General features: G+C 38.6%; 1 protein-coding gene across 2 annotated transcripts in view; it reads right to left on the bottom strand.

Moving 5' to 3' along the window:
• Window positions 1-21,898: 21,898 nt before the first annotated feature.
• asic2 (acid-sensing (proton-gated) ion channel 2) overlaps window positions 21,899-26,735 on the bottom strand; it is a gene marked incomplete at both ends in the record, with an annotated part of 405,375 nt that continues 400,538 nt past the window's right edge. For both annotated transcript variants that reach the window (XM_079253556.1, XM_079253555.1), the window contains 5 exons: window positions 21,899-22,000; window positions 23,961-24,029; window positions 24,690-24,769; window positions 25,012-25,103; window positions 25,898-26,051. In XM_079253556.1, the coding sequence (XP_079109682.1) occupies window positions 21,899-22,000; window positions 23,961-24,029; window positions 24,690-24,769; window positions 25,012-25,103; window positions 25,898-26,051 (497 nt within the window). The remainder of the gene's footprint in view (window positions 22,001-23,960; window positions 24,030-24,689; window positions 24,770-25,011; window positions 25,104-25,897; window positions 26,052-26,735) is intronic.

The following is a 26,735-nucleotide window of genomic DNA, read 5'->3' on the forward strand; positions in this document are numbered from 1 at the left end:
AACCAAACATGGAGAGGCAGCGTTCAGTTTTTATGTTCCTCACTTGTGGAACAAACTCCCAGAAACCTGCAGGTCTGCTGAAACTCTCAGCTGTTTTAAATCAAGATTAACAACTTGTTTTTTTATTTGCTGCCTTTTATCAAAGAAACTGTTAATTTCTCACAGTGTCATTTTTATTTAATCTCTTTAGTTTTCTTTTTAACATTTCACTTGTTTGTTTTTAATTCTCTCCTCGCTGTAATGCTTTAACGTTTTGATGTAAAGCACTTTGAATTGTCTTGTACATGAAATGTGCCATACAAAAAACCTGCTTTGCCTAATTTTTTGTTTGTGCAACTTCTAGATATTTGTGTACATTGAAAACACACAGGTTTAAGTGATATAAAGCATCTGATAGATTTCAGTTTGTTCAGACTGAACAAAGTCATGGAGGTCCTTGGGGTTGTGTGCTTGGATCAATACTTTTCCTATTGAACATGCCTCCTTTAGGTAATTTTATTGGACAGAATGGCATGACTTGTTGAGTAATTAAAATGTAATTACTATGTAATGACTGTGGATGGCATTAAGTTGACTTCCAGTACTGGAGAAACCTTTGAATTTTACTTAACCAGGATCTGTCCTTTGACTCACATGTAAAACATGCTTCGAGAAAAACCTTCTTTCACCTACATCAGAGAAATGCAACATAGGTCATCAAGGCGTGCTGCTCTGCAGGTTTTGGATGGCTCCCGCTGCAGCACACCAGAATCAGATTAATGGGTCAACATGCTGGAGCAGCACCCGCCAACAGGCAGAGGAGGAGAACAATTTAATTTGACTCAGGTGTTCAGCCTACAGGACTGTGGCCCTTTGGGACCAGAGCTGGACACCCCAGATCTGCATGACACTGCTAAAATTAGTAACGTCCTGTCAGAGTGACTAAGACACACTAGTTCATACTTTTGGACAACTGCAATTCCTTTTTTATGATATGTTCTAAAAACCTTACAGCTCATCCGAAATGTTTATATTGATGGTTCTGATGAGCAGAAGACTGAATATTTTTCCAGTTTTCATGCCTTCATTTGCTACATGAGATCCAGAATAGAGTTCTGGCTGTTCAGGTTTTTTTTTTTCGTCCACTGCCCCATGAACAGGATGGAGGAATTATTGAAGAATATTTGATGCACCTAATTTGTTTTCCTTGGCCAAGCAGTTATTTCATATAAATGGGCTTGAATGAAAACAGTTATTATAAACTGGACTGATGTGAACTTGTTATAATTGAATTACAAAGAAAGCTCTTTGAATATAATGGGTAGATTGCAGGATAGTTACCAGGCTAAATGTGGACGGCCAATATGAATTCAAAAGTATTAATTTAAGAATTAACTGAGGTTACATCAGCTCCAATCCTCCCTGTTGCGACTAATTTAGTTTAACCTGGACTTTCCTAAAATTTGAACAGGTTTAATTTACAATATCTGCTGTTGGATCCTGTAGCTGGAGATGCTGCCCAGAAGTCTCAGCTGTATGATGTTGACATAATTGGGAATAGTAAAATGGTCAAAATGTGAAACTGTGCTGGGCCAGCAAACACTTGGCATGATATACCTGATCAAAGCCTGCTCAGGCAAATTAATGTCCATCTATGTCTGATGAAATTTGTTACAGTCACTCAAAAATTTGTAATCAAGCAGAAAGTTTAGTGAAACAGTTAAAAACGTTTCTGGTTTATCTCCTGATATGTTTCTGTTAACAAATTTACTGAATAAAAAGGTGAACTTCAGTATATTTGAAGACACCAGTCATAACACAATGTGATTTAAAGAAAAAAAAAAAAGCCTAATAAGTAATGCCAAAACTATCTCTTTATCAGTTTTTTGTCCTTAGAGAATGTTATAATAATGATATATGAAGTCATAATTAAACATGAATTTAATTAAAAGACTAAGGTGTTTTGGAAGGGATGCGCCTCAGAATGAAACCAGCCAGATATGATTCAGGTTGTGCTCAGTATGAAAATTACTCTCCCACTTCAGCTGCTGATGACCTTCAGATAATTCTTCTTTGAATCACAAGAATGAGATGAAAATGGCAAGAAAAATGGTTTGATAAGTGAAGCATGACAGTTGTTAAAGTTCAGAGAGAATAACCTTTAAAACTTTCAGAACCGACAGCGAAACGGAGAGGAAACTACATCATGCTCACGCAGCTTCAACTGAAGAGGAGATTCGACTGTCTTCTCTTACCTGGTTTGTTTACTTTGATGAGCGAATGTTTGATTTACTGTGTAAACAGAGAGAGTTTACCACTGAAGCCATTGTGCACCGGTCCTCCTTTCTCAATGTTTGATCTGAAACTAAAGAACAGGAGTAACCAGTGAGCCGATTACTCATCTGCAGAGTGGGTCGTGTTAGTCCAGACACACTTCATCTCCATGTAAAGATAACTGCTGCTGCTACCTGGTTTATATACAGTACATATCTGTTTATGTCTTCAAAACCATTTTGAAAGTGTAATAATGTGAATATTTAACAATAAGTATGTGCACCTCTTTCTGACTATTTAAGATTTATCTTAAACACCTTTTGTCTTCTTTGAAGTAAAAAAAAAACTCACCTTGTCCGACTTTTATAGTGTTTAAAATTGAACTTTGATTTAGACGATATGTTTTCTAAGTGAAGCTTGACCGCTGGTTACATTTTTACATAATTTGTCTGTACAATGTGGTTATAAGTGGTGGGTCTGGTCTGGAACAAATGAACAATAACATGAGTGTTTGTACCTGTTTGTCTGTTTCTCTTTCTTACTGGAAATTGAACATTGATCCATAGAATGACAACTATCTCCACACAGGGGAAAACACAAATGAGACAAACGATCTAGTGCACGTGCCAGGCCTCTAATGGGCAGGGGAAGTGTGGAATGACACAACCAAGTGTGCACTACAAGACCAGGAAACATGAGACAGCATTAGAAGTGTTTTGTTCCAGCTGATAGTCAGTTTGGTGCATGTAACCTGTGCTGATGGCAGAAATGTTCTACACAAAACAGGTTTTACTTCAACAGTATAGATTCATTTACAAAGATGGAGCAACACAAAAATAACAGGGAGGTCTGCCGTTGTGCTTTTCACAGGATAAGCAAGGTCTGAGTGATCCAGTGCCAGACGACACCATCGCCCAAAGATCATAATTCCAGTTTACTAGAAGCTGGGCAATACCTCAAATTTTAGTATAGATTTAATGCCAAGTAAATCAAGGGAAAGTATTGCAGATACTGATACTTATAGCTTATTGTGATTATAATAATAATAAAACAAATTATAAAAACTTTTGTTATAGAAGCTTTTTGTCATTTTAAATAAATTTTACACAAAATAAAACACCATAAATAATGTCACAATTATTGCCTTTTAAATTGAGAAATATAAAGTCAAAAGCAAAACTTACTACTTGTTAGCTTCCATTCACATTCTTTTTGTTTTTGTCCCTAAAATCCTCTGAAAGACAAATTCAGATCTCATCATGCTGGTAACAAACGATACTGATACAAGCCCTGATATTGATACGATGGATTTTGGATCGATTTGCCTGCTCCATATCGTTTACACTGACAAGACTCGTATTGTGTTGCAAAACAATTTCCCTCTGGAGGCAGTTACGAAATCTTTGCGGTTTTATTCACTCAAAATGCTGTTACCATGAAAACGAAATGTCTTAATACAACCAAACGTTTGTGTTTTTCTGTCTCAAGTCCAAAAGGGCCTAACTTTGCTTGTTTCATGTGAGGGATTTAAAAAAAAAAAATTAGGATAAATAGTGTTTTGTTATTTTACAAAAATCATATTGATTCATAAGTTTATCTTGTCTAAAGAAAAAAAATGGAATTGTACTGTAATGTGTTTAGCTGCAGTTTTTATGAAATTAATGTTTCACGCAGAGAGATTTGTGTAAATTACCAAATATCACAATTTTTCCTCAGTTGACAGTTCACATGAAGAAAAATATTTGATTAAAGTCCAGTTTTTTTTTTTAAGTTCTTTGTTTACATATGCAAATGAGATATTTTATTCCTAAAATGGGCAAATATTAGATGAAGCAACAAATAATATTCTTCTTACACAATTGTTGGGAAGGAGATTTGTAGATTATTCTCAACATCAGCCAAAAATGTGGGATTCATGATGAACACAGTACGTTGATCAGACTTCAGATGAGACATAGGGAAGTCTTTTGAATAGCTTGGCTTGACTGGGGTGAATATTAGTGGACCAAAGTAAGAAAATTGCATAATTATTTATTATTATGCTCATTTTTATTATTATCATTATTATTATTATTTTTATTTTTATTTTTATCACCAAACAGTATAAATTTGCTCTTACAAATGGCTTCTTCATAATGTGGAGAGAAAACTCTGAGGAACATGAAACATTAAAAAAGTTTCATCACCACTAGATGGCAACAGCAGAACATTAACAGTCCTCTGTGGGACAGATTATTCTGGCAGGAGATGGTGCTAAAGACATTTCCTTTGAAAAATTGTATTGGAATGATGATCCCAACATCATATGTATAATAACCTTCAGGCATAGAGCACCGCGTCACTTGTCGACTTGTGCTATGAGATATGGGATGAAATAAAAAGCCTCTAAATACATATTTCTCAGGGGTGATGTTGATAAAGGCCATGTGTGATTGGATCCGAACTCAGCATCTGGTCCTAATAACACACAGCAGCAGTCTGCCTCTCTGCTATCAGCTGATACAATCTAATCTGTGCTGACTCGTAGGGACCATACAACAAGGACACCACACAGTTATCTCCCCAGATGACTTTTTTCATAATGCAACACTACCAAACACATTTGTTGGTGATGGATAAACCAAGAAAGTAGTGATGTGGAAGCTTTTTTTTCTCTGAAGGTTTCCCTCAAGTCCTCTGCTTCATTACTCCTGCCCAGATCTCCCCCACAGCTTGTGTTATCTGTCACTGACTGGCATCATGCAGTTTACTGAGGAGGATATGTACATAACTGCATGCAGGTGCACAACCAGAAATAAACCCCTACTGTGGTTTCCATGGTTATCACTTTTTCAGTTTTGCATAGAATAAACCCAATACATTTAATAGTTATGGCTTCCAAAAAGTCTTGAATATCCCTTGTTTTGTCTAGTTACATTTAAGTTCTGTTGCAGTAAATCTCTATTTGTGCTTTTAATCCAGGAAAATGGCATTCAAATCATTAGTTCAACTTTACAGAAGCCAAGAGCAGCTGTACCTGAATGTTTTTCCCAACATCATTATCACTCATTCATGAGAACAATGATGTTTCCTTGTAATGACAGAATAATTTATAGTGTTATGTTGATGCAGAGTTGTGGAGATGTTGGATCCCATTCCAGCAGCTGTTTAACCAACACAGAGAGACAAACATCTAGGGCAGGGGTGCCCAAGTCCAGTCCTCGAGATCTACCATCCTGCAACCTTTAGATGCAACCCCTGTCCAGCACAGCTGAATTCCTCTTCTGCATGTCATTCAGCTCTGCAGAGGCCTGCACTTGGGCCACTTATTTGATTCAGGTGTGTTGGAGAAGGGTTGGACCTAAAAACAGCAGGATGGTAGATCTCTAGGATTGGATTTGGGCACCCCTGATCTAGGGGATGGGTGGGAGTGGATATTGACCAAAACTAGGTGGCTGTGGTGGTTTGGTTGACCTCAATGTTGGAAATGTCTCTGCCTGGGGGGGCCGGGGTGGTCTCGGACACTCTTGCGTCCTGCGCTTTGCTTGCTCCTGGGTTGGTGTGGCAGCTCCTGTCACTGGTCCCGAGGGGCTGTGCTCCATGGCCATGGTGGCTGTGTATGTGGTTAGGATTCCTGTTCGATAATGGCTGCTAGTTGTTGGAGTCTTGAGGCCTTCTTTGTCCGATTCTGACCACAAATCATCCCTTATACTTTGCACTCACTCACATTCACTAATGCACAGGGTTATACAGTCACAGTGTTGCACTGCAGGTTTCATCACCAGCAGGGCATGTTTTCATTCTTACTGGTGTGCTCCCGATGATTATCAGCTTTGTTTTCTCAAAGAGGTCATATAATTTTTTCTTCAGATATAATTTTATGAAGTTCTTTTCTTTTTACTTTGATACAAGAAATCAGTGAACATCATAAACCAGATCATAATGTAACAGTGAATCAGAAGCTGTACTTATATTTGCAAACACAGTTCTAATTCAGTGACAACAAGTCTATAGAAAAACCCACGGTGGCATGAAGGTATTTAAAAAGTCTGAGGAAAATCAGAAATGTGGACCTTTCTTACTCTACACCTGCAAATTTATACTAAATTAGGGCTTTTCCTTCAGATAGGTATTCAGTAAAATGAGAGGACTAGAGGACTAATTAGGTAGTGTCAGTGTGACTGATGATTTATTGAAGGGGTTGCACAGTAGATTTATATATTATGAAATACCCAGTGGTTTCTGGGGTCATTTAAGGCTTGAGATGAACCATCATAATCCAGTATAGACATGAACATGCAGCAAGTTTCCTTTCATCCCTAAACTAAAAAATCTGACTTAATTCTACCACTTTTCACCACTCAAGATAAAATATCACTGCAACGAAAAGTATTTCCTCAAGTATTTAATGTGAGTGCTGAATGATGACAGCTGAATAACCGTGGCTAAATAGCAGAAATAATTTCACTGAATTGGTTGGATAATTTGAAGGCTGACAATTTGATAAATATAAGTGTAATGTTGGCTAAATAATAAAGTTAATAAAGTAATCCATATATGTTCCAATACAACTAACCAAATGCATAAAATATTGCATTGCAGAAGCACAACATGGATATATGTGTTTGCAGAGTTGATGATAACTCAACAACTGCATTTAACTGTCTATTTAGTATCTGGTGAAACCAAGAATATGTATCGTGTGTAGCTGGGATATTATGGGGTGTTAGTTAAATGCTTAAACATGACAGAGGAGCTATTTGATAAAGATGTATTTATCAATTGTTGCGTGGCCTGTGTGAGTTGGGTTGCCATGGTGATCAGTGCAACATTGCATCTCACTGCAGGCTGAAAATCGTAACTGAATTCTGTCTCAAATCTTTGCATAAGGAAAACACTACATTCTGTATAACTCCTTTGCATTTTTTCCAACACAGTATTTCTGTGATAAAAAGAAGTTGGATTCAGAGAGAGGTTAAAAAAAAAAGGAAAAGAAAGAAACTTCACAAGCTCACCTCTGTCACCCTGCAGCTTAGCCATGGGCCTCAACATGGCCACATCGGAACATACGGAGACCTTCTCTCCCTCGAGTCCATCTGCTAGCAGTCAGGTGAAGAAACAAACTGAACCAGAACAAGACAGCAGGTCCAGATGGTGTTAACTCCATGGTTCTGAAAACTGCTCAGAACAACTATGCTAGATTCTGCAGCATCATTTCAACAGCAGCCTGAGTCAGAAAGAAGTTCCTGACCTGTGGAAAACACGGACAAAGGTTAACTGGTCACTCTGGCACATCTCTGTGGGCTCTGCAACAGAATAATGATCTGTTTGGGGTATACTCTGCCTCTTCTGCTGATTGCTGGGATAGTTTCAGCTTCAACGGGACCCTGGACTGGATTAAGCTGTATAGAAAATGGATTTACAGATATATTCTGAAAAAACAAAACAATAACAAGCATAAAAAGAACTATCACAACATTCCAGTTTCCCACCAGGATAAACAATCTCTTCATCAGGAAAGATGGATTTCATTCCCATAACTCAGAAATGTTTTGGTTTAAAGTCACAATTTGAGGGAGAACAGTTTTCCTGTTTCGTTGGTAAAATTATGCCTACATTATTAGAATTGGGAAGACAGGTTTGTAAATTGGGAATAAGGGTTTTGTTGTGTGTTTTTTTTTCTTCAAGTTTATTTATTCTCCCTCCAACACAGTAAAACACTTCATGCTTGACATGTGGTCACTTAGTGACTCATTGAAAACTCAGAACTGGACTGGATAGAACAATTTTACTTGAAAGCAAAGTTTGCTTTTTTTGCAAGTTTTTCTGAATTGTTAAAGAAATCAAGTCTTCAACAGCAAAATTTCTTATGAAAACTGTAACATTGACTTTTTTAATTGGCTCAAATGAAAGTAATAAAAACAAGTCATGCTGGTTAATATTAAAACCACTGCATGGCTGACAGAGAGCTTAACTAAGTGTAGTCTCAGAAGTAAACTAACGTATCATCAGCATAAAACTTCAACATTATTAAGTGAGATCAATAGAAGTTGCCTCAAGGCTGAACATTTTTAGAAGCATGTTCCTGCTCTGCAAGGACAGTCTGCAAGCTAAAAGAGAAATTACTACAGGGTATAATTATAAAAGTATGTTTGATTTATTTTAATACACCCATAAAAAGTTTACAGTTGATATCAAAGCAGCAATACGTCACTTATTCTGTTTTTGCTGCATCACGATTGCAATCCTTTTTTCCTGGTGACTAATTTAAACTTAGAAGCATCTTTGCTTCAACATTTGAATCTATTCAAGCCGCTGTGCTCTGCCCCCAGATGTTGGAACAGTGAATATTTAATACTGCTCTACAACAGGAATCCCATCAGTCATTACAAATGTAGAATCTTGCCAACAAGCTGCTGCTGCTTGGGTTAACACTCGTCCTCTGTACTTTTTGACACATTGGCAACAGACAGTCAGAATTCATAGCATTTCATCCTCATCCTTATTCTTAACACTGGCTTCAACTTGTAGATGTTTCCTGTTCCCATATGACCTCTTAGTTAAACATCCAGGCAGCCATATTGTGAAATTTCAAGACAGCACACCATTAAAGGGACTGATATCCCACACGAGTCGTCATACCAGCAGGAAGTGAAGGAGCTGACACACTAATGGGAGAAAAACAACCTTAATGTGAAGAAGATGTAAGACCTGGTTGTGGATTTAGAAAGGAGAGGCCACGCTTCCTTTCCAGCTGTTGATCAGTGGATCAAGAGGTGAAAAAGGAAACCACAGCAGATGGAGTGGTCCATTATGGAAGACTCAATCCACCTGGCCTGTGGACTGTTTGACACCCATACCTCAAGTGAGAAGACTGAGGAAACTTGCTCCTAAGCATTACATAGGCATGATAATTAACGTTAACTAACTTTAGCTGTGTTAGTCTGTTTTTGTGAAGCGTCCATGACCTTCACATGTGGATGGTCTCATATGTCTCTTGTATGAAAGTCTCATATTGATGCAGAAGTTGTCACGTTTCATGAAGGTGTGGGGGCCCAATTGCAGGAACAGAGAGGCAGGAGGCAGGCCAGATGCAAGACCAAGATTTAATCCACAAAAATAAGTTGAATGGATGACAGGACGGAGACATAACGGACGACTACATACAATATACCAGCACTGAGAACAGAACCCAAGTTGTATAAATACAAACAGAACCAGACACAGGTGTGTTGAATAGACTAAATGAAACCAGGTAAACTAATGAATGGGAAACAACGGCAAGACAGAAATCAGAACCACAAAATACTACAGGAAACAAGAACAAAGACACAAAAAGTCCAAACCATTAAAGAAGTGAACTTTGGAATGTCTTTGTGTTCTAGATATAGCAGCTGACATAGATGATCAGTAGGCCTTTCACAGTTTGCTTCAGGAGTCTTCCCAGGTCCTGAAACTCTTTTTTTAAATGCAAGATTTTTGTAATAAATCTTTTTTTAACATATTATTCATAATGCTGGTATCCAGAGCTCTTCCCCCCCCCCTCCAGACTATCTTTTTAGCATCACCTGCCTGAAGTAATACTCATCAAAACCAGAAGAAATAAGCTTAAACACAATTTCTACCCAGAAGTTGGTAAACGAAAGCAGTTCATGCACTTTTAACTCAGGCTAGACTATTTAACACAGATGTTTTTAATGAGCTGCTCAGGTTATATTTAGCCGCACTACTGTTTTCACAGATTATTTGTATCGTATTTACATATTCATTATCATACTAACACATTAAGCAATTAATTGCAAGTTATCTTATCAGAGGTCTGTTGCTCACTGGCTCTGAATGCACTTACAGACGAGCTATTATTAGTTTTTCTACTTTTATTTTTTTCATTAATCATAAAAAAAAAAAAAGACTTTTGTGCTGAGATTGCAATCCTGCTCTCTGTTCCAGCAAGAAAATGCCCCTGATAAAGTTTTCATTCTTTTGTGTGTGTATATATATATATATATATATATATATATATATATATATATATATATATATATATATATATATATATTAAAAAAGGATGAATATTTTATTTCTTTACATTATTTTTAAATTTGAAATATTTAATTATTACAATGTAAGGGGACACGTGCTGTTAAAAAAACGGTATAAAGTCAAATGATAAAAATATTTATTGCAGTACTTTTAGAGTTAAATTTATCAATAAATATTTTAAATTTATTATTGAATTTTGCGTGCATCAATACAATTAACTGCAGAAAATAACTTCACTAATCACGGTTACAATATTTAATTGTTGCCCACTGCTATTTTCTATTTATCCGTATTTAGCTGCTTGTTTCATGTCTATAGATAGAAAAGACAATAAAACAAACTTTGAAACATATTACAGTCCCACAAAACTTTAGTGTGTGCAGAACCAACAACTTGCAGATCTCTTTAGAAAGGGCCGATGTCAGGAAACTTTATCTGCTGCAGCGCCTCATCCGTCAGCTCTGTGTGGCACTGGCTTGCTGTATTTAGTAAAAACTGCCATAAACGAAAGATTTCCAATTTAAACAGGTGAAGAAGTTGACATGTGGTCTGCAGGGACATAAATGTGCCATACAGGAGAATTCACTTTCCAGTGATTAGGTTTAATGCTAAAGTAAATGTTATAAATCCAGCTGCCGGAGAATTCAAAGTGCTCCTTTTCTTTAACATAAATTTCAAAGAATGCCGTACTTACAAAATGAATAAAATGTGAAAGTAGACTTCTTATGGTGTCAAATACAAACATCGCTTTAAAACTCGACTTTCAAAGTCTTTCCGTAAATCTATTTAAGAGAATTTGACGGGGGCTTTAACTCATTAGGCCATGATAATTTGTGAGGTTGTGGGATATGGGAGCCTTGTTTCATTAATTATCACAGCGCTCCCAATGCGTTTGCAAAACTGTCCTAAAGGAACTCAGAAATGTTGACAGCCGACTTGTTTGTGAGGTGGTTGTGTAAGTTGTTACATGAAGGGATTATTAGCCCTGTTAACTGTTCTGAATGTCACTGATTTCCCCTGAGCACATACACACAGCACCCTGTTGAGTCTCCGGCTTGCAATTCAATTAGTAAATCAACTCCCTTAAGAAATAAACAGAGTCGGCAGGTAATTATGACTCAGCTCCAGGTAACAGCCAGCTATGTGCTGTAAAGGAAGCATGCAGCCCAACCAGATCATATACTGGGAGATAAAGTCAACAGCTTTCTGGATGCTGTGATTGCTTTCACTTCAAAATGCAATTATTTTCTGTTTTGCTTTGATGAGATCAATTATGCACACATTGATTTAACATCTCAAGGTCAACAGTATCCTGCTCAGAGGCTCAAGGTGAAAGTCTCTGCAGATTTGTTATTTTTTAAAAAGGAACACGCTGCGTATTAATGAACAAAAGTAAAAAATAAATGTAATTGGCATTACTGTTAATCACACATATTGTACCTATAGATGCAGAGTGGAAATAGTGTCTGAAGCTCCATTTCCTTCCCCGTCACCCTGTACTCTCTTTATGTTTATGTCCCACTTTAGTTACACTTTGCACATTTCTCTCTGTTCAAACTGCAATTATCCCACTGATTGTCTTTAAACTGCATTTCCAACTCTGATAAAAACTGAGCGGGTTCCCACATAATTAATTCAGGCTAGGTTTAAATCCATCTTATTTTTCTACTTTTTCATTGATCGATGTAGGGCGGCGATGAATTCTGTCCAATGGCAACACCTCAACATGGGGCCACAAGGCAGGTTTTTGGACACTTCTTAAAAACCCTCAGGTGCAGAACAGAAGAAAATATATGCCAGCTCTACGTAACGGAAAGACAACGGGTCTGAAATCATCAACGGTTACAGAGATAAAAATTCAGACATATTTCTTGCCCATGTTGCAGTACTGAAGGCATACACCAGGTGTCACATTTACAGAATGAAAACATTTGTACGCTTTGTCCAGCTCACAATCAAAACAGGTTAGGCAGGGGCTGGGTGTGGTGTGGAGGAAGTTGTCCACTTGAAATTCACTCCCACTGTATTCACAAAATGTATTGCAAGTAGACAAGTATCTACTTGTTAGTCACTTGCAGCTAAATGTAGTGTTTGCAAGTGGTCAGAGTACCCATTTCTCTTTCAAAATCATGACAATACAGCTTTTACTAAGTGGAAAGACTGTCCATTTGACATTCACAAGCATGATCCATATGTCACTAAGTGGAAAATAAAGTCCAGTAGTCACAAGCATTAAGATACTGATGTCACAAATTGGACATTTTCTTTTGCTATGGCATCTTATTACATATATTAATATGACATGTCATGAAAGATACTATACTGTAACAGTTTGACACATACAAAATTGACATTTTTTGCTAGACAATATTGTGTCGTAACAAGTACAATACTGTAATTTTTTTTGACACATACAGCACTGAAATTATTTGATACACACAATACTGTCGTTACACATAAAATACTGTTACATATTTTAAAACATATAATACTATTACATTTTTTTTGACAGAAAATACTATGAACTTTCTCGACATATACAATACCGACATATTATGAAAATACTGTCATCACACATGCAATACTATGACACTTTTTGACAAATACTGACAATTTTTGAGAACACTGTCGTGCCGCATACAATGAAATTTTTTGACATATAGAATACTGTGTCGTGACACTGTCACATTTTTTGACATATCCAATACTGTCGTGGCACATACACTAAAACATTTTTTGACACAGAAAACAATGTTGTGACATATAATATGTTTTGACAGACAATACTGTGTCCTCACATGCAGTGTCTGATAGCAGATAGTCATGACGACTGCACCTGAGTAAAAGGATGTGAGGCACCTGTTCAAGCAAATATGTCGAAAAATGGAGTCTCCTATGATGAGCATATGAGGGCTGGTTCCAGGCACTGAGCACCCCAGAGCCTTCGGTCCTGTAGTGGATCTTACAGTGGTCTTTGCAAGAACAGCAGTGGCAGCAGCGTTAGTTGTGTGAGCGATGGCAGGAGTGGGGTTTTAGGACTCCGCATGGTCAGCACGAGTGGAGACGGCGTTTGTGGAGGGAGCAACAGCTGGAATTGACGCTGAAACTCCCGCGGCCAGAGTGGGAGTCTCTGTCGGTGCAACTGCCGACAAATGCAGCTGCCTGCCCAGTGCCACCCAGCACCACCCAGCACCATGCCCTTTTTTCCCATTACCACTGGATCACAGCTGGGTGGTGGAGCAGTAAGTCCTTCCTCAGATGTGAGTGCTGACAGAACCTCAACAATTCTTTCGATGGCAGGCTACGTCTGACTAAAGCTGGCATTTAAGGGTTAAGCTCAAAGAGGGACGTGGTGAGATGTCTGGATCCCATAGCATGGCATCCTGGAAAGTCGCCTTTAATGAAACAATGTGTGTGGAGCGCTGTTGGTGGGCCAAGTCCAGCAGACTGTCAAGTAGCTCATTCTTGGATCTCAGTTCATCAGAGAGCTTACTTGTCTTCTTTGAGGTGAGTAATTTGCACATCAGTGCATGTAGTCTGTGGATTGTACCCGAGGCCCTGAAGGAGCTCATTCAGGTCAGTCCAGGACTCAAACCAGATAAAACCGTTTTCTGTATTGTAAGTTTGTGTTTAAAACAATGCAGGCTTAAAATTGAATGTGTTTAAAATATTTTAGTTCTGGTAAAAAGTAAAAAGTAAAAGTAAAAATCGAGGAGAAATCCATTAAAACATAAAAATGAGCCAATTTCTCGCGGAGCATCTTAGCGTCAGGAAGTAGGCGACGCTGTAGATCATGGAGATGTAGATCACCTGACTCATCTGCCGGGGTCTTATCATGCTTACACCAGTTTAACTAGTTTGTTGTCACATTCATATTTGTTTTAGTTGTGTCAAAAAACCATTGTTTCCACCATCAGCTCATGTGTGGCCTCTCCTTCCTCGTCCCGCTCATGCTGACATGCAATTACATTCAGAGACATTCTTTCTCCATATCTTACATCCCACTTTCCATTTGATTAAACACAAAATCATGAGAAAAGCAGAGGCTGTTTTGTCACAATGCTAAGGTATAAACTTCAGTTTTGTGCACAGTGCTGTTACTGATGTCACAGAAGCAGTAAAAACGACCCAGTAAAAAATGTTCAGATGAAATGATCTAAAAAGTTCCAATGAAGTAATGTTGACAAGATTCTTGACTTTACCAGTTCTTCTATTTGGTCAGAGCAGACTTGCACAGCTGGGTTACCTGGTCGTCGCTCATACAAGAAAGAAAAAAAAGCACCTTACCCTGTTGGGTGTAAGTATTGTATTTTTCTAGATCAAAATTTAAGTCCTCCTGTAAGCACAAGTGTTTTAAAATCGAGAAAATTTCATTTTTTCTTTAAGAGACTTTCCTACATCCAAATGTACCATTTATAGGGGGGTAAAACGGAGGAAAAAAAATAAGTGTCTGTCGACTGTCCAAATAAGATGAATAAATCAAAACAACTGGACCTGAATAAAAACTCCAGTATCCAGTTGCCTTGCTTTATTCTTCTTCTATGACCACAGCATTGTCATTACACACATTAGCTCTTATTTTATTTCCAACTTGTGGCTAAATGTAGGAAAAAACAACATACAACGCTGAAAGGCACCACAGCTTTAGTACTGTGTCTCTGATTGTCTCATGTTGGTTTTTCACAAACACAAGTAAAGAACAACACCTGGCAGAGGAAACGGATGAACGTAGCCATTTTAAAAGACACACCCAAACCAGTCTTTCCATTTAATCCCTGCTTTTCCATTTAATGACTGCTGTCATACTTTTCTTCCTACCAACTTTAAGATTTCCTCCCCACCTCTGCTTCTATGTAACATTTTCAAAAACATGTTTAAATGAGCAAACACAAGGATTCATTCTGTAGCATCTTCTTTTTGTATATGTTCTAATCCTTTAAGCACTTATGCAACCTACGTTTTTGGACGAGTTCCCACTCTGCAGAGCCAATCAGTGTATTCCCAATGACTTCCTGATGCTCTACAGCTGACCTGCAGGCTATTTCTGATGCAGCAGCTGCCAGATAAGCGCACCAGCAATGTGCAGAATATTGTTTTATGTAAACATCACTGAGTCATTTCATAAAACAGTTTCCAATAAAAGTGGAGCTGCAGCTGTGCTCTGAATATAAACTAAACTGGACGCCCCAGTGAGGATCATTTCTCCAGCTCAGCTTATGATGGTAAAGCACTTCTCAAGTTGAATGTCACGTCATTCCTTTAAAGCATTCATCTACTCACAATTAAAGAGGAAAAGCGCCATCAAAGTGAATTAATGATACAAATGAGAACACGTTGAGGACTGACAGATTTAACACACTCACTGAGGTCCAGAGCTTCCTGCTAACACTGCAGCTTTCCTTTAAAGCAGTTCTGCCTAATAAACCCCACCACTGAGCTAAAGGAGCTTTTAAATTGATTTTTCTTCTTCTGCAGTAGTGTGACTCCGCCTTTGTCCAAGTTACAGTAATCAGCTCCAGCTGAATAAGAGAACATGCCAATCGATTTTAGGAGGATGTAGAACAGATGTCAGGAAGGAAAGTGAACTCTAGCAAGCCACGGTACAATTGATCCAACATGGTTTGTTAATCCTCTGCTCTTTACAAAAAGTTGTGGGATACTTTGTGCCAACTCCCTCCCAACTTCCAAAAGTTAACGTCGTCTTCTCGACTTCTTCATTCCAGCTGGACACATGCAGACTTCCCTAACACAACTCAAGACACGGGTTAATGGGTCCGTTATTGTCAGATATTGATTGTTGCCCAACATGAACTGACAGGGAATGAAAATATGTCGAAAAACAAGCATCCATTTACAGTACGGTACATTTGCCATTGTTTTGGCTTTATATTGTACCTCCAAAAAGCCAAACATCTAATCTTTTAAAGTAGTCTTGAGCAGCAGTTCTTTACGATTTATAAAGGACTTTTATTTCCCTATAAAGTTGTTTTTTCCAGTCCTTGTGCCTGTAAACTCTCAGAGGAATGTAGGCGTTTTCTTTTGTGTTTCTCTTTTACTTCTTTACATAAAAAAAGTTTAAAAAAAAAACAAAACAAAAAAAAAAAACTGAAGCACAAACTCTTCAAGAGGAAACCATTCAAAGCAACTTGCTCAGAAATATGGCTGACTCTGATGTCAAAATCCAATATTTTCTTTGACTCACACAGACAAAGTGCCTGTCATGTGAAACTCAAACCACCATCATGCGGATAATGGACCAAATAAGTCAGAGTGAAGAGAAAAGGGTCCGAAACATATGAAGCCGGCACTGTACAATGGTTGAACATGTGCAGCACGTGTCATAACAGTCTGGATACATAAAAATATGTCAACATTTAAAACTACTACAGCATGATAAAAAATAAAAAAAACTTAACGATTTAAGAAATATAGAAAAATATATAGTGTAAGTGCATTTGTTCCACTTTCAGGGTGGTGGAAGATCTCTTTTGAATGAGTGTCTTTGTGTTCAGTGTTGTCACTTTATAAAACAATAACAAATATAAAACACACACCAATGGAAACGTGTCTTTAACCTGAACTAATGTGAGATTCCAGCTTCTAGCTGGGCATGTGCTTCCCATGCTTCACTACTACTATTTCATTTAGTTCCATTGCCTTACTTTTTGGTTTTAACTTGGAATTATGCTTCTTTTTTTATTTTTTCTATAACGTTTTATTGTCTCTGTAACGTACTTTCAGTCACCCCGTTAATAAATTGTGTTACATAAATATTAAATAATAAGAACTAAACTTGCCTTGCTAAGATGAAAATGAGAACTCTTTATGTTTAGAAATGTTTGAGCTTTACTAGAGAATGTGTTTGGAAGAGTCTGCTATTTATGTCAGGATTTGGCAGCAACAGAAGCCATTTATGTTGTTTTTTTTTTTTTTGTTTTTTTTTTTTTTTTATTCATAAGCCATTTATGTTGAAGACAAATAATATATGTATATATATTTTGAAGTTGCAGCATGTAAGAAAATCAAGTCAATTACAAAAAAGTATTTATAACTTAAAAATAAGTAGGTCCACATATATCTAATTAGTTCACTACAATGACTGTGACGTTCTTTTGCTTTTCAGAGGAGTCATATCTACCTGCTGTGGAGCCATAAACATGGCAGCTGCTATATTCATTTCACCATTTTTACTATGGTGTCTCAAAATGGACAAATAAGTGTGTGTGAAGTGAGAACCCTCTGAGCTCTATCCTAGAGAGTATTGTTTGGGACAATAAGGAAGACAAAATGCATACCTGTAGTACTGTCACTGCTATCTGACACTCCTGGAGACAGTCACACATGGAAACATGTTTATGTCTTGAAGAATTTTGGCTCCTGATGGCCACCATCCATTTACAGCTGTGCTTGGCATTAGAAGATATTTCCACTAGTCTCTTAACTTACCTCACCTGCTGGGCAGGTAGACAACATCTGACCTGCAAAATCAGCACATAGATGGATGACCTCCAGTGTAAAACAGTGCAGAAGAAGAATTATTATGTGTCTAAATTTTAACACTAACAACACCTGGATGACTGAGAATCTATGCTGATATTTCACCAAAGCCTCATCAGACATGATCTTCCATTCTAAAGGAATGGAAACATGGAGAAAAGGCAGAGGAATTACGAATAAAACAAGAAGTGGACTGAAGATATGACAACATGAATCCTCTGTAGAGCCTCAACATTTTCATCTTGACAGAGAATGAAGCAAAAGGAAGCCAACATGTTTGAAGCCAATCAGAAGCCTGGAGAAATACGTCCCTGCAAAACACTTGCATATGGGGTTTCAGCGTAAACTGCAGGATAAAACATGACAAATATAAACACTCAAGCTCATTATTGCTGTACAAATTTCAATTTAGGTCATTTCCATTTGTTTTTGCAGGTTTTAATTAAACTTTGTTTTCCTGGAAGAGGTTTCTCCAAAGCACAAAAGTGTAATTATCTTTTCTATGCTAGGAAACAGTCTGATCTCATTAAATACCACATAAACACCATGTCAGGACTGCTGGAAACTGACATCACTGATTTTATTTGTTCCACAGTTTACTGCTGCACTGTGACATCTTTTTGTTTTTGTTTAATAAGTTTTCATTCTGTTTGAATTTCATCTCTAGCTGCTGATATTTCTCTACAGCTGTGGAAGCTGCAGTAAATTGGTCAGAATTAAATATAAGAAAACTTACTGCATATTGTGTCATTTTGGATTTGTTCTGCTGCTCTCAGAATGATACTGGTCCCTTGAATTTCATCCACTTTGTGTCCAAGATTAAATCCTCTTTGGGTCCAAATATGAAATTGGGTGTAAATAATTCAAATAGTCGATGTTGCTGCTCAGCTTCTGCTGTGAATTAAAATGATAGAAATGCTCCTCGTCATCACCACTGGTGAAGTAGCAGCAGTGCAGGTGTCTTCAGGTGGACTGTACTCATCATGATTGGCTGCACATGTTACTATGTGCACAAGAGGCAGACCAAATGAGGATTGCAGGAGATGAACCCATTTAACCAGTCAAACCATTTGAGTGAAATTGCACGGGTTCTGTAAACTTATATTTAATAGAAAATAAATCCATATTTAAATTCCTTCAGATACCATTATATATTGCAGCCAATCAGCTGCTTCCTAACATTTAAAAAACATCTGTAAACGAGCATTTTTCCAGCAAATATTTCAGAATCAGGAAACAAGTGTTTTGCTCAGTGCGGCTGCAGACTCCAAGTGTTTTTACTGCGCACACAAAGAAAGGTCAGTACTCACTCCTCCTGCTGTCTACCATCCAGAAGCTTTTAATAAAGAGAAATGTTTGCAGTGGATTCAGAAATACATTAAGACTGAGTTTCAAACAGTTTTATTAACAGATGAATGTCGTACACTGGACGGTCCACATGGTTGTAGTTTGGGATGGGTGGTTGACGGCCACCATGTCCCCATAAGGCTGCCACATCAGCAGGGTGGTTGCGGAGTGATGTCTGGTCTGGAGCCATGCAGTGAGGGATGGTAGGATCCTTTAGGATGCTTGAAGATGTTAAAATGACCTCTGAGTTTCTAACTAACCATTTCCTGCCACTGTGTCATTGTCGTCCAGACAATTCTCCATCTCATGCAGCAAAATACACCACTGAATCTGACTGCTGTGGGTATGAAGGGAGAAAAACTCATGCTGTGGACACCTTGCTCCACTGACCTCTACCACACTGAGAATCTGTGGAGCATCGTTATAATAGAAATGTGAGGGAGGGGGACAATTTAACCCCCAAACAGTAACTTTGGAAAGCATCTGGTTTCTGCAGATGAAGTCAGCCATACGTGGACTTTTTAGATGGATGACAGTTGTTAAGGAGATGTCTCAGAAGAGCTCCGGCTTAACATGGAGCTGTAAAAAGGTTTGGGTTTTTTATGTGTTGTTTTTAGAAAAATGATCTCCATAACACACAAAATACCACAGCTGTATGTTCTTTACAACCTATTTAAGGTTTTAAACATGATGTAAAAATCAGGCCAATCCGAAGAACCAGAAGTTTTTATGTTAGTTGGAGTCAGCTGCTCTCCCTCTCTTTCCTCATCTTCGCTTGGAGGAGACAAGATGGTCGGAAGTGTGGGCATGCTAGCGGCGCGAAAAGCTGTCTTCTTATATTGTGTCTTGTGTGAAACATTAAAAATGTGCCTACAAGTAAGCTTGTTTTGTTCTGCCTCATCAACAAAGCACAACAACTGCTGCAAAACACCTTTTTCATTTAATCATTTCACATTAAAAACACATACTGTATGCTGCATCACAAAATGAGAACTCGCTTTCCCGCGGTAACGACTGAAGCCAAAGTAGAAAGAGGAAACAGCCAGCGTCGCCACCGCCAAGAGGAGCTGGACACAGTTGTCCCGCATCCCCGCAGGATGGCCGAGGACTGTTCGTCAGAAGCCACGACATGAGTACACAGAGACGGCAGGTCGAGCCACAGATGGGAAATCATAATTCAAACAGTTTCACAAAGCACTTGAATTCATTCCTACCTGTAATGTACATTTCCATGACGGCAGAGACCATGCGAGGATGATCATGGACTAGAGATAGAAAACTCAGATACACTAAATCTTCTAAATAGTCTGGCAGAAGCTTTTGGTGTAAAGCCACATGTTATTTACGCAACAGTCTGAACACCGAAGGTTCAGTTCTGCAGAGGATGTCTGGTCTTTCATTTCTTTTAGCATGACATTCAGCTAATCCAAAATGCTACTGGCTGTTACATAACAGACCAAAAACGGCAGACTGAGAAACAGGATTACAGAAAATAAAAACCTGGACATGGAGTTGGTGTTTTACCAAAGCTCTTTTCAAACCCAGTTATGTCTGCGTTGTACCCGTTTTATGAGAGAAATGAAAACAGTTATTTACAGTGCAACACAGCAGACTCAGTATACTAAAAAAAAAAAAGAAAAAAAAAGATAAATATCTCGTCTCTTTATGGTGCTTCTGTAGTCATTTTATAATCGTTGAATGGATTTCACATTGAAGTTTCTTTTTAGTGAAGAACATAAAGTAAAATCCTCGATTAAATGGAAAAGTTGTCTGAAATATTAGTTGACATTCTCATAGTGAAACAATGGAATAACAGAAGCCTAGTTGTGTACATAAAATGCTTGGCAGACAAATGATCTCCCTCAGCTGGGTGCTCAGGTGAGGTGCAGATGAGTATTTCCTGCTCATAAAGTAACAGTTAGGGTAAGACACCGCTTTAAAGATGCGTGTAGGTAAGAGCTGAGCACCGCAGGAGTCGCACAGCAAACTCGTCCTCTGGTTGACTGATTGATCTGAAAGTGGTGGAAAATTGCCAATGCAAATCAAATTTCACCATTTTAGTTAAAAAAAAAAAAAACAGAAGAAAAATCAGGTTTCTCTCAGTAATGCTTGTGAACCAGTGAACCTTCCCTCTTCATGATGGTTGATGAAGAAATGACTTGCTCATTAGAGGAGATATAGAGCGATCCATCCGTCACACCTGATCTGATTGTTCAATCTGTACATTCGAAGGCTGACGTCTCACCTGGGCCCCCTGTGTGGGCCCACCCTGCAGATAAAGAGACAAATGGCACATGTACAGAAAAGCAACACTGCGGTCGGGCCTAAAGACAGCAAGATAAATCGACGCATGCACTTTAAGACCAACTTTGTACAGTTCATTTGGCAGTGAGCGACATGAATGTGTTACATATATGTTCTGCGCAGGGATGAGGCCGTTCATGGACAGTTGCTCCACTCAGTTTTAGATTTTCTGTGTGCGTATAAATGGAGATCCCACTCAAGGTCTGGCAGCAGAGGCCACCCTCCCACTACAGTACAGGGCAGGGTGACAGAGAGTCCCGATAAATCCATCTGACAGCTTCTTAATCCCCATTAGTGCCTCAGATAGAGGGGTGTGACAGAGCGCAGCACCGTCCTCAGACCAACCCCTGCACTCATCTTCGTCTCTTCCCCTCCCCTGTTCAGGTCTTGCAGGATGCCGTAACAAAGGATGTGGCGGGACCTGGTGCAGGCAGCTGCTGGATGTGTGTGACTCTGAGTGGGAGGGAGGAGGGCTTCAGCAGGCAATCTCCTCCAAGGTGCCCAGCGTTGTCTGCAGGGGGACTGTCACGGTGTGGCTGATGGACTCAGAGTGGTTTGCCACCGGGTCGCAGGAACTCTGGCAAAGAGAAAAAGAAAGTTTTAAAGCTACAAACTTCCAGAGTGGGAGTAAACATAAAAGTTTACAGTCATTAGTAGTTTGAGTAGAAGTCGAGTTCAAAATAAAACAGTCTTTAAGTCAGTTTAAAGTAAATAAAGGAAAAGAAATAAAGAGAAGTTAGGAAACCTGATCAAATATCAGTTCTCAGATACAAAGTAAATCATTTTATCAGGAAATTAACACACCTGGTCTTTACCATTTCTTTGAATTTGGTAAATAACTATGCTTCAACAGTTTTGGCTTCCTGGTGATCTGCAGGATTCAGGTGTGCATTACCACAATGCCAAGGAGGAAAGACATCAGTAATGATGTTAAGAGAAACAAATGTTGTTGACCATCAATCTAGAAGGGGTTGCGAGGTTCTTTCCAAACAATTTGGAGTCTATCGTTCCAAACAGAGAATAAATATTCACATGTTCCACACTGTTTGCAATCTTCCCAGGATTTAGACTTTGCAGCAAGATCAGATCCTGCTTGTGTTCAGAGAACCTACACATAGCTACAGGCTTTAGTTAGCATGATTATGACAGCAACATTAGGAAAAAAAAACCTTGGTGAAATGCTGAGGGACATGAAGAATAAAATTTTTTTTGCAAATCTTGATGAAATGAAGGAGCATGGTGGAGATGAACGGACCAAAACATGTCATGATGTGAGGGACTGACAGCACGGCACTGTTTTACAAGCTATTCAATCACGTTTTTTCACACAGTACTTCTACGCTTTGACTTTGTCTTTGTGAAATAAATAATAAAAAGTTGTGTTTTGTTATTAGCTGTCAGATTAAAGAAGGAACAAATAATGTGTCAGAATCAGAAGCATCAGAATAAAACCACGCTGTTAGCAACAGAAAACTTTTACTAAGATTCATAAATAAATGAAGCTTTTAGAGACTCCTGAGACCTTTTCCCTGCAATCAGCAGCAGTGGGGTTCCTCTGAGCAGAGCTCTGTACATAAAGATCGATGGTCGCAGAGCAGGAGAAAGTGCCACCTACCTTTGATTGTAACCTTTTTATAAACGGACAGGTAATTTTCATGTTAGAATAACTCTATCAACAAGGCAAATCCTAACCTTTTTCTGGCTTTAAGAGACACTCAGCTGGCTCTGAAGTGGTGAACTGCACAAGGCAGAAAACATCTGCATCCTCATCACAAAACTTCCAAAAAGTCATGCAGGTTGATGAAACGTAAGCAGACTACATCTGTCTGTGACAAGCAAAGGTAAAAAGGATGTTGGCATGATATAAAGAGCACTTCTCCAAAAATAGGACACACTGTATGATGCACTTCTGTTGCAATTACTGACATTTGGTGGAGGGAAGAATAAATCTGAACAATCAGACCTGAGAAAATCCGAGCATTTTTCTGAAGAAAGACACAAAGCCTGAAGCTTTGTCTGAGAAGTCTGACAGACCTGCTTTGAAGCAGCAGAGCTGTGTATAAAAAAATCACTGTTCTTTTGTTTTGAAAACATTGAAATAATGTAAAGCATGCTCATGTTGCATCAGACTTAAAAGGAGGAAGCATGAAAAAGTGATGCTGCAAGGCTGAAAGGGTTGCACACACACCTGCGTGTTGCATCTGGTTTTCATGAAATACAATCAGTTCTGGACGTGCATAATTCCTCATGTTAGATGTTTATGGCTCTAGAAACATCTGTGTGACTTGCAGGTATTTTCACACTGATCAGGATGCTTTCTCAATTTGCAGCCTCATACACACAATTATCCTAAACTGGCAGATTACAGTTGGTATGAGGAGGATTTCTACTTCAACACATATATAAAGAGGTATAATTACAAAGAGGGGTTAAAGGTTTAATATGCATGATCTGAAAGAAAGTAATTATACTAAATTGACAGGCACCTCCTACACAGAGCTTCCAGTCAGGAGAACAGAGTTAAAAGAAGCTCTCACCACGTCCTCTCCATGACTCTCCTCCTCCTCTTCTCTGCTCAGCAAGTCCAGTAATCGGTCTTTCACCACCTGCAGATCAGAAAATAAGTCAGAAAGCCTTTATTCTGCTTGCAAAAGAGGATCTGCACGAGGTCTCTATGCAATTCCAGACTGTAAAAGGAAATTTGGCTGCAAAGTAAAAGTGTTATTAGGTGGCATAGAGAGCAACAAACCCAGTTACAATCATTTCTGCACAAAGGCTCTTAAAGGTTTCTTATTCCAATTACTCCATTATGGTCATTAAAAGAAAAAAAAAATCTCTGCAATTATTTTTCTCATTTTCTATGTAAACGCCCCGTGGAGCTGGACAAAACGCTCTAAAATAGAAAGGAGATGGAAAAGTACAATCTCATGGTCCTTTATCTCTGTCAGCACTGAGGGATCTCTGCTTATCTGCTTTTCATATCAGGAACACTGCATCTGTTATCACATCTTGTTGCTTTGGTCACAGTTTTTGTCTTCCCACAAAACCCAAAAACAAGAGTCACTGAAGGTCACTGCTAAAAAAAAATATGAGTTGTTATCCACATCTATCAAAACCAACCTTTAGAAATATCTAGAAAAAAAAAAGCACATCTGCCTTAAATGCTATTCACAGGAATTCATCTGTTTTTTTGCTTTCAGGTTCAAGACAGCTTGCTGGAGATGTGACTTATGAGAAGGAATGATGTGTGTGGAAGAGAATCTGACCTCGTAAGCGTAGTCAAACAGCTCTAGGATGGTGAGGATGCTGGCTCCGATGAATAAACCCATCTGACCACCGATGTCCCCTGCAGAAAGACACAGGTACAGTCACAAGAAGAAGAGTGGAAGAAGGACGCAGAGTGCTTTCCTTTGTCATTTCACAGCACAGGACAAGATGGCTGCTGATGCGCCAGCAACATGTGGCTCCATTAACATGCACAGACAGGCAGACAGACGTGTTTTTTCAAAGACTGAAACGTATCTGTAACATGTTCACGACCAACACAGGCCTCTTCAGATTGAAAAAGATGCACTGAAGCAAACCCACCCAGCAAGCCCGCCACCTCATAGGCTTTCTTCTGCTCGATGGTCTCGTAGTTCAGAGCTTCAAAGAAAACATCCAGAACCAGGATGTTGTCTCTGCAAACAAAAGGATAAAAAAAAGGATATTTGTCAAGATGAAATTCTTCTCAGGTCATCACTTGACATGAAACACAATGAGTAAGTCAGCAGCTTGTCTGAGTCAAAGCTTTCAGGTATTTGCAACTTTCCTACAGGTCTACAGAAACAACGTGGGCTGTGCTGGCATCCAACACCGCGTACGAGTTCTGCATCGCTCCCCGCGCTGTGGAGGTTAAGCCCATTAGATCCGTTTAAACTGAACTTGGGGTTTGGAAATATGCTACAGAGTAATGAGCTGAGCATGTGTCTACATTCATTTCCTCTTCCTCTTCAAAACCTGATCTATAAAATTAAATTAAATGAAAAATAATTTATGAATTCCGGGGGGAAATTATAATAATTATAAAGACTCCATCTGATTTATTAAATGGCTGCAGGCTACTGATTTCCTGTCAATCAGCACTGCTATAAAAAGCTTAAATTTTCATCAGGCATTAGCATTGATGATTGAAAATGCTGCATAATCTTAAATATTCATTGATTAATTTTATTTCTATGTGGGGTAACATGAGAAAAAACTCAAGGTTTTCCTGGTCTGAACCAAAACCAATAGGGCGAACCTATATTTTAAGGAATAAACCCCCCTAAAGACAGAGTTTCTGTGATTTACACCTTTTAATTAGTTTGATGAGCTTCATGAAAGTTTGATTTGAGCCATCTTTGACTTCCTAAGATCTGAAGATCATGGCTGTAGGACAGCTGCTTTGTATAACGGAAACTTTGCTGTAAATATAAGAAAAATGTCTACTCACGTTATGTATTTCTCTGACTTGTTGAACTTCTTCTGCAGGTAGCGTGCTGAGGTCTTGCTGGGGATTTTGACCATGGATAATTCCTTGTTGTAGCGGGTCATATTACATGGCGTCCTGCACATGCAGTTGCTGCTCTCCGCAGAAGACAGTTTAGCTTTACACAAACACGTTGATGGGGAGGCAGAAATGTGGGCGGGGATATGTCATGGGATGGGAAGAGGATGATGGACAAAGGGAAAAGGTTGCAGAAGCAAATTGAGTCTTAACTTCCACAGTCTCTAGTTTACAGTCAGAGTAACGAAGCGAAGGGCTCACATGCTGATATCAAACTCATGCTGACAATGTTTCTATTTGATTAAGACCCACATCCCTGAGAAAACTCATATGTGACTGTGTAACAGATAACCCGTATACTTGAAGGACCTCTGCCCACAGACTGATAATAAAATGCAATAAAAAGGTCCAAAAGGAGAGCCATGTGCAAATCAAACAGTTAATGTATTCATCTAATAAAGAATAACAAGATCAACTGTCAGCAGGGACCACAGAATATGCCACGCATGTTAGAAGGGCACGATGAGATGAAGAAATGAAATATGACAAGGTCAGCAAGGAGGATTTTTATGTGATCTGACAGAAAGGTGACATGGGTTCAAGTTGGGACATTTAATAATAATTATAATGATGTAAAATAATGTAATAAAAGAAGACAAAACTGCCGGAGGAACTGTAAAGTTACTCTAAACATTTTAATCCTGCAATAATTATTAAATATATTACAGATGGAAAAATCCTGCTTTTCTTAAGTATGTGCCAAATGTCTGCTGCATCTGTCCGT

The sequence above is a fragment of the Telmatherina bonti genome, assembly GCF_933228915.1.
Source record: "Telmatherina bonti genome assembly, chromosome: 14".
NCBI classification, from domain to species: Eukaryota; Metazoa; Chordata; class Actinopteri; order Atheriniformes; family Telmatherinidae; genus Telmatherina; species Telmatherina bonti.